General features: G+C 39.0%; 1 protein-coding gene across 1 annotated transcript; it reads left to right on the top strand.

Annotated features, from left to right (window-relative positions):
* The first annotated feature begins 1,426 nt into the window (after positions 1–1,426).
* Positions 1,427–7,793, top strand: LOC143975934 (vomeronasal type-2 receptor 26-like). The gene is made up of 3 exons (XM_077478466.1): positions 1,427–1,436; positions 1,832–2,683; positions 7,726–7,793. Exons 1-3 carry the CDS (start codon positions 1,427–1,429, stop codon positions 7,791–7,793), a joined length of 930 nt encoding a protein of 309 aa, XP_077334592.1.
* The last annotated feature ends 2,017 nt before the right edge of the window (positions 7,794–9,810 follow it).

A 9,810-nucleotide genomic window follows, 5' to 3' on the forward strand; every position in this document is an offset into this window, starting at 1 on the left:
AAGTTTATAAAAAAGTCCTCTGTCGCAATTCTTTCCAAGACACCACTGCGAATCCACTCAAAAAAACAGCAAACAAGTGCCCATCACCGAGAAGTGAGTATGCTTACCAGATGGAAGCTTAATCAAAGCCTTGTATGAAAATCATCTGTGTCCTTCTCCTTATAGCTTGCACTCATAGGTCAGCTAACCCCAATGAATGGCAGCGTTCACATAAACATATCCCACGTTCAGCGATCCCAAATAATGCTAACAGTGGCTCCAAAGAGAAAAGGAAACCCACATAGTATAACACTGTTTGGATAATTTATTTTAAAACGTGAATATTACACTTACATTGACATCCATTCGAATACAGCATAAAAAAATATGGAAAGCCGGAAATGCAACGCGGTGGCGTCACCGTGCGCCATCCCAGACGCGCCCGCCACAAATGGCGCCGTCATTTGTGGCCATCACTAAGTAGGATAAGGGGGATCAAAACAAATCAGTGGCTTCTCAGGGGTTAAGCACTACACACACTAAAACAGCTTAACATGTAGCTATGGGGAACTTTGCCTGTGCAAAATAAATAGAATGAGTTGCCTAATAGCACAAAATTAAACTAAGAAGAAAGACAGCAAGAGTGCAAATTGATCTCCTGCCTACTGACCACAAATGAAAGAAGAACAACAACTTTCACTGTTTGTCTGCTGGTCTTTATTATTCAATTCATGTTTTGATGATTAAGAACCCATTTCCTTATTATTTTATTTAAATCACTGTGCAAACTGCTAATCAGACTAATGTACCATGGGTGATAGGTCTAAATATTTTATTGGGGATCCCCTGAGGCCTAAAAGCTATTTCAAGGGTTGCCCCATGGAAATATAGGCCTCCTATATTTCTCAAAGTCTTTGCAAACTGAAGAGCAAATATATAACATATTGCAATGTCTCTGTCTATTGATTTGGCAGCTGCATTTTTCTTAGCATGATCCTGCCTGTAACACTTTTTTTCCTAGGGTAACAATACTCACTCACTGTACTGTGGAGGAGCAGTATTGTCACCCTAAGACAGGAAAGGTGTTAGAACTACAAAACACCCTCATCATCTCCATTACATAAGTAGGTGTTCTGAGGTCCACAGAGTGAACTGGGCAGAGCTGATAACATTGCTTGACATTAGATCAGCAAAAGCAGAAGTTTGGTCTTCATTGGATTTCTACCCAAATCAACCGGTATTTTCCTATACTTGCAGCATACTGGAAACAAAACACAGGATAATTTGCATGTACATAATGTATGCATGTAATATTATTATTATTTCCATACAAAATGCTTTAATCCTGAATAAAAAAAAACAATTTATAAGTAGCTGTGATTCATTGTACACATAAAAATAAAGAATAGGGAAGAATTTTCTTAATTTAGGGGATGCTTCATTAACAATGTGGGATGGTAACAGTCATTAGACAAATACATAGCCTAATCAGCAGAGTTTTGGTATAAGCTGGTAGTCACACACTATTTCTTTTACCACCACTGAACCTGTGTAGCTCTCCATTGGCTGTCATACATATGATGGCACACAACATATCCTAGATTTCTGCTCTGTGTATGCACCCATGCACTTCATTACTAGCTACCAATGCAAACCAAGGTTAATGCCACTAGGAATTTTCTTAGGAATCTGGAATTTTATCTCAGAAAAACTGTAACATTCTTGCAATTAAATTTTGTAATCATTTGCACCAGGTTTGTACGTTATAAACCTTTAGTGTTCAAAGGGAAAATCTTTGTGGTAGAAATCAAAGCCTCTTTGAGATAATTCCCCCAATACTTTAATAAATCAGTCCAATGTGCCTTTTTTTGTATACCTACAGACAGTAAAAGCTGCAGGAAATGTCCTGATGATGAATGGCCAAATGAGAACACAGATCAATGTATTCCCAAATCGGTGGAATTTCTCTCCTACACTGATGATACAATTGTTGCACTTTTTTCAGCTGTCTCCATCTTCTGTTGTCTTCTGACTGGTTTAATATTGGGGGTATTTATACATTACCAGGACACCCCCATTGTTAAAGCTAATAACCGGAACCTGAGCTATCTTCTCCTGGTCTCCATCATGTTGAGCTTCCTCTGTGTCTTCTTGTTCCTCGGACGTCCAGTAGATGTAACCTGCATGCTGCGTGTGACCTCTTTCGGTGTCATCTTCTCAGTTGCTGTCTCTTCTCTACTTGCCAAAAGTATCATGGTGTGTATTGCTTTTAAAGCCACCAAACCTGGGAGTCCTTGGAAAAAATGGATGGGAGGTACATTGTCCAATTCTATAATGTCAACATGTTCATTGGTTCAAGTAATAATCTGTATCACTTGGTTGTCTATTTCTCCACCTTTCCAGGATCGAGACACTCACTCTTATCAGGAAAAGATCATCATTCAATGTAATGAGGGTTCGGTTATCGGCTTCTACTCTGTCCTGGGATATATGGGGTTTCTGGCAGTTGTGAGTTTCATTATAGCTTTTTTTGCCAGGACATTACCAGACAGTTTTAATGAGGCCAAGTACATCACCTTCAGCATGCTGATGTTCTGCAGTGTCTGGATTGCCATGATCCCGGCCTATCTGAGCACTAAAGGGAAAGACATGGTGTCTGTGGAGATTTTTGCCATAATGGCATCAAGTATTGGACTTCTTGGCTGTATGTTTTTCCCAAAATGTTATATTATTCTGTTTAGACCTGACCTGAATACAAAAGTAGGGTTGCTTGGAAATAGAACAAAATAATTTCCTAACATATTGTAAACACAATAAAATGTCCTCAATTTGACAGTATACTATATAGGGATATTAAAAATGTATGCACTATAATTCCATAAATGTTTCTTTGAAATATTGGTGTTTTTTTTTTAGCTTTTTGTTACATTAAATATGTTGTATGACTGAATGTTTGGTTTGGTATATTTAAAATGATGTACCTTTAATTTTCCTCATATTCATGCATTGGAATACTTTGTGAGATACGTTATATCACAATGCATTGCATTGTCTTAAAAGTCTTTGCAATATTCAGAATGCACAAAAAGTGCCTTCCATTTCTTGCATTCCCTATTCCCATACCCCAAATTCTTCAAAATATATTTCAGTTATAGCTCAGGTAAGGTTCAATAGAAGCTGGCTAGTGACAGGACAGCAAAGATAATAGACCCAAAAAGGGAGAGAAGAAGCTTATTTTATCCAGCAATAAAAAAAAAATAGATACCGTGGCAGATTAGTATTTTAGCAGCTTTCATAGGCCTCACTTTCAGAGACACAGGACAGGAGATTTCCTGCAATAAAACGTATAGCTTTGCAGTTGAGACACAGCTGCCAAAAAAAATTCCAGTGACAGGATCAAATACTTTTAGCTATTAGAGACCTTACATTTGGAGACACAAGGCAAGAGGAAGGAAGAGCGGTAGTAATGTTGGCAGCAATTACATTTTAATTCATACAGCTTTAAATTGAAACATTTATTTTGTGTCAGCTGCAATGGGTATACAGAAATCATCTCTAATACAGGCTTGTTTAGTTTATCCTGCTATGCTGAATGTCCTCTCGGAAGTCACACTTGTAGAAGGGCAAGCCAATACCTTCAAAACATATTAAGGTAGATCCAGCCAGTGATCATCCACTTTGTGATATTAGGGATCCTCTTAACTAAATAGTGTTTAAAATTAGTTTTGGAACAAATATAGGAAATCATAAGGTTCAGTAGTGAAATTAAAACTTATTTTGCTGTGTGCCACTATAAATCAATGGATCCAAATGTAAATAAACAAATAATTCATAAAGTAAGTGAGTATGAGTATCTGTATCTATGTACACAGTAAGTAGTAAACAGATCAATGCACACAATTAGTGATAACTGGTAAACAAATCAGTGCCTGTATTCAATGTGATCACAACTATCAGTGCCAATAGTATACATATAAGTGACTGGTGTGAATAAAACACGCATAAAAGTCCAAGTGCAAGCAATGCTTGATGTGATATGATATATTCAACTAGTGATCTATTCCTTTCTAAGTCCCGACGGTGACTTTTAGTGACAGGCATCTACTCTTGCCATGACACCTCAGTGCTCTCAAGCCTCTCACCTCACTACTGTAATTGTGAACAGCATTGAATATACGGCTTTCTCTGGGGGCCCATGTGTTTACACCTGCTTCTAGAGGTCCTTTTTTGGGTAACCCGGGTAAATTATGGAACTCTATGATGGGTAATGCCTCCTCTACGGTGCTTCTGGGGTTCCTTCCTGATATACTCTGCAGTGGTAGTGTGTAAGGAAGAACTTGCCAATAGTGTGATAACATTTTTCCAAGATGTATTAATAAAAACTAGTTTTACTCACTTTTTACTGTGTAAAAACAAACAAATACTCCACTAGTAGCAAGCTCGTACTCCTGCGTCGCTTCCAGTTTGCTTATCGCTCAAACCCAGCATGTAGCATCATGCCCACTTGACTTTATCAAGGGATCCCTTGATAAAAAAAAAAAACAACTTCAATGTCTGTCCACCTTCCTACACTTGTCCTTCTTCTCTCAGGCCTCCTCCACTACTGCTACTCCCTTGGCCTTCTGTTTCCTCTGTGTCCCAGGAATAAAAGTAGTGGACAGAGGTTCCTGATGGTCCTGGGTAGCATCCTTTTGATCTTCTGGCTGCTGTGCCTAGGAAAGAGGATAAGCATGCAGCACTCCCTCCTAAACCATAACAAGTCAAATTCCCTTAAAAGAGAAGCATGTTTTAAAAAAAAAAAAAAAACCTTATACAACACCTAAGTGGACGTAGCATTGATCGTCTCTGTAGTAATCAAACATTGCTGATTGCTCAGTTCTCCTCTCTGCTCTAAGCAGAGAGCTGTAACTGTTAGTCAATGGTTTTCTGTTCTGCCCCTCCTCCTATCACTTTAGTTCTGGGCTGGGTAGGGGAGGCATTGGCTGGCACGTGGGTTGGTCCTGGACTGTCTTTAAATTGGTTATAGGAGTGCAGAATGAACTACTTTGGCCATACTTCTATTTTCACATAGGGGAACCCTCTTGTAAAAGCACAGTGTATCCCTACTCCTTCACAAAAATGTAAATTCTGTAGTAAAGACGCTACAAATTTTCGACAAGTCCTGTAGTAAATAAAATAAAAACCAAAAGATGCCAGTGATGAAGATCATGATGAATGATGTCCACCAACTTCGTTCAAGAAAAAAAAAAAAAAACATACCAGCTGAAATGTCTGATCCTCTTTTTCTATTCAATCGGTTTTTATTGGTACATTTTCATAAACATACATGGGTAACAATGTGAACATTGTTCGCCACACAGCGAATTGGTGTACATACAGGAATAACATTAGAAACAAAGTTGTGATCTGTTGTCGAACCACATAAGACTCATACAACCTTATTATCGTCACAATAATAACTGTCAAGGTTGTGGTATTTCTCTCCTTCTCAGACACCCCTAATAGGAGCACTTTTGTGTCATGAGAGGAGAGAAGAACCACTTTGTATTTACTTAGTATGTGCTTTAACTCTCATAACATGTGTATTGTATAACTTCTTGTACGTTTAATAAACCAAACCTGAGTGGAATATTCATGTTGCTCAAGAAAGAAATACAGATGAGATGTGAGTGTTATATGAACCTCACTGCTCTAGAACATTGTGACCAGGGTTTCCATCCTTCTCGATTTTTGGTAGCTTGACCGTTGCTGTCAACCATTATAGTCTCATAGCTGTAGTGAAGATTCACTAGGTCGATAGTGTTTGCAATTATTGGAATCTGGTCAGTTTTCCATTTTTGTTAGTCTGGTGGCCAAAATGATATGAGTTGTAACCTTGCCTGAAGGATTTGGGGATTTTTTTTGATGGTTAAGCTTAGTACTGCAAGCTCAGGTGAGGGGTGTACTAGGCTGTTGGTTACATCTGATATGATTTTAAAAATGTATTCCCAAAAGTCCAAGACATGGCTGCATGACCAGGATATATGAATCATGTCACCTTTGGCTGCTTTACCTCTCCAACAGGAGCCAGGAGTTTGGGGGCTAAATAATCATATATTAGCAGGTGTCATATACCATCTAAGCGATAGTTTGTGGGTGGGTTCTCAAAGAGCAGAGCATTTCATAGCTTTATAGATGGTTTGTAAGGCTTGTTGCCATTGTTTGTCAGAGTAGCAATGTGCTAGGTCTGCCTCCCATTGGAATGTGTTCTTTTGGTGAAGGAGATTATAAAAGTGGGAAATGCCTTTTATCTTGAAAGTAGGATTTATTAAGAATTCCCATGTTGGGGGTATGCCATAAAGGGAAAGTGGTATTGCTTGTAGGCAGTGGCATATTCTTATGTATGCAAATAATTCTGATGAGGGAACATTAAATTCCTTTTGCAGGAGGGAAAAATATTTTGGTTGTGTCCCTTGTATCAGGTTTTGTAAAAAGTTAACTCTTTTATGGGTCCAGTGTGTCAGTGATAGGTCTGACGATAAGTGGTGAAGATATTCTATTGGTATTTGGTTGGGAGGGGTAGTGGAGAAGTAGTCAGGGAGTTGTATCATTTTTTTCCATGCTTGGACCAATGCTTTTATGGTTGGAGAGATGGTGGACAGGATGATGGTTCCTAGAGGAGTGCTTAATAACCAAGTCTTTGACCCCATAGAGTGTTTTGTTGGATTTGGAACCAGTCTGGTAGTTGGGTGAGAATAGCTGCAAGATAGTAGTCTTCAAAATCGATGGACCCTGTTCCACCTGCTAATTTGTGTTTTATGAGTTTTGAGTGTGCACATCTGGGTCTTTTACCTTGTAGATATACTGGTTAAAGACAGTTTGGAGGGATCTAAAGAATGAGATGGGAATGGGGAGGGTTTAAATAGGTACAGTATTTGTGGAAGGCATGCCATTTTAAATGCTGCAAGTGTCCCTGACCAAGAAAGTTCTTGTTTCGCTATTTGTTGGGATTCTTTTTGTATTCTGTTGATGAAGGGTTTAGGGTTGGTGGAGTAGAGGCTTTTAACTGATTTTGTTAGTTGGACCCCTAGGTAAGAAATATCCTTATCTGTCCATATGAAGGGGCGTTGTAGTTAGAGCAAGTTTTTGGTTGTGGCGTCTAGTTTTAGGTCAAGAATAAATTATTTGGTCATATTCACTTTATAATAGGAAACCTTACTGAACCAAGAATTAGATAATTCACAGGGCCACACGTTAATTGCCACCATTCATTGGTAATACATAGAATAAACTTCAAGAATATGGGATTTTGTAGGCAATTAAAGAAATATAAAATTTCATATGTATATATAATTTATATTTATTGTAGAAAAATTACATAAAAGTTCTCATTTTGAAATGACAAAACACTGCATCAGTAATGATCAATATTGCACAAATAACTATTGCCGTGAAGTGGTAGTCTCCATCTAGTTGCTGTTCCCTTATTCATTGATTGTGCTGAGAAATGCAGCAGAGGGGGGAATCCAAAAGTGGATACCCCCTCTGCTGTATTTCTCGGCGCAATCAATGACAAAAGGAACAGCAAATAGATGGGGACTAACCACTTCAATGTTAATAGTTAATTGTGCAATATTGACAATCACTGATGCAGTGTTTTGTCATTTCAAAATTAGATCTTTTATGTAATTTTTCTACAATAAATATGCATTTTATATATGAAATTTTATATTTCTTTAATTGCGTACAAAATTCCATATTCTTCAGGTTTATTTTACCTTACTGAACCAGTTCAGAGTTTTTCTGATGTGTTCTGTCAGAGGTTCCATGAGTAGCTTTAATATAAGTGGGGATAGTGGGCAACCTTAGGGGTTGCCATTTGTTATGGGAAATGTTTGAGAAACCATGTCTGCCACGAACACTTGAGCCGATGGGGTGGAATATAGTGCAATGGTAGCTCCAAGGATATATCCCCTGAACCCAAATTTTTGGAGCTCCAATTTGAGATAGGACCAGTTATACCCTGTCAAATGCCTTCTCTGCATCCAGAGATAAAAGCAGAGAAGGCGTTCCGCTGGATTCCGTATGGTGGATCAGATTAATCAGTCTTCTAGTGGCATCTGGTGCCTGCCTGCCTTTATTAAAACCGGTCTGATCTCTGTGTATGAGGGTGAACATAATGTCTAGCAATCGTGCTGTGATAGTTTTGGTGTAAATTTTTAGGTCTAGATTGAGTAATGATATTGGAAACAGAAACTTTGGGTTGTATTCAGCTCCTTCCCTGGTTTCGGTAGCCTTATTAATTCATTCAGAGATTCATTTGAGAACGTAGAAGAGGAGACAGCGCTGTTGAATACATTTTTTAAGTGTGGGGTTAATTGCTCTGAGAACTATTTATAGTCCGCCTAGGCCTTGTTCTTCTCCTGTAGGTAGTGAGTTAATCGTTGCAAGAATTTCCCTTTCTGTGAATGGATCATTCAAGCTTGATAACTGGTTTTCAGTCAAAGATGGGAGATTGATTTGTTGTAGAAATTGGTTAATGTCATCACTGGAGGGTTGGGGTGTGAGGGAGTCTTTTTTAGGTTGTATAAGTCGGTATAATAATCACTGAATGCGTTGGCAATGTCCTGGGGATTGGTCAGTAAGTCTTTTGTGTGAGGGTGGTAAAGGTTGGATATTTTGGTCTTGGATATGTTCCCTTTGATACGTTGTGCTAATCTTTTCCCTCCCGTATTCCACTTCCCTTAGGAGTGGAATACGTAGTAGCTTTCAACTTTTGTTGAAGGAGGTCATAGGAGTGAAGGAGGAGTGTCTTGAGTTCCTGTCTTAGGGACATTAGATTTTCTGTCTGTGAGGGATGAGGATTGGCTTTATGTTGTGTTTCTAGGGATGCAATTTGTGATGTGGGTGTGTCAAGGCAAATTAATGTTTGCCTTAACCCAAAATTTGAACGAGAAGTTCCTCCCTACCAGAGACCAAAAATAGTCAGATGACCACTGAAAACAGATGTTGAAGTCCAGAAAAAAAAATGCTCTGACAAGAACACCAGTTTTAATTTTAAATGAGTAAAAAAAAAAAAAAAACACCCACCTATCATCTAAATAATGTAATTGCTATTCAGGGCCGTAGATAATTTCTTTGTTCTTGGGGTGTTCAGAAGGAGGTACTAAGTTAAAGTCTTTTTAAATAAAATAACTTGCGCCAAAATTATAAAGACTGAAAAAATTAAAAAGATATGTGTTGCCCCTAGTAAGCAATCACATCCCTAATTGTATTTTCTTGATCATACATCACGGGACACAGGAGCTTCATTACATAGTGGGTTATATAGGCACCTCTGGTGATTGGACACTGGTTGACCCAATTAAAGAGAATTCCTCCCCTATATAACCCCTCCCATTAGGGAGGCACCTCAGTTTTTTCGCCAGTGTCTAGTCGATGGTCACGTAAAACTTAGCTCTATGCGGGTCCCGGCGAGGGCCGAAGGGCTACAACAAACCGGATCCATACCTCGGGCCGATAATTGACTCCCAAGATGGTATGGTACCCGGGCCTCGTCTGCCGAAGACACGAGGTTTTGCCTGTAAGTCCTCTCCATTGGAAGACTGGACTCTGGGACAACCAGACTTGGGGTACTGTTTAATCAGGGCGCCCGTAAGTTTCTGGCAGAGTTTTTTACAAGGCCCAGGTAGGAGGATCTTTTCGTAAGAACCCCAGATACGCCTGAAGGTTGGCTAACAATACCTGCCGTGATGGGTGAAGGCTGGAATTGGTCTGAAACACAGCAATTCCTGCGGCGGGGAACAGGTATGGGAAGTCATCCTATATATTTAATATATGAATGGATTTCTT

This window comes from Lithobates pipiens, unplaced genomic scaffold (assembly GCF_037356315.1).
Source record: "Lithobates pipiens isolate NorthernLeopardFrog02 unplaced genomic scaffold, aLitPip1_a1.2 Scaffold_13, whole genome shotgun sequence".
NCBI classification, from domain to species: domain Eukaryota; kingdom Metazoa; phylum Chordata; class Amphibia; order Anura; family Ranidae; genus Lithobates; species Lithobates pipiens.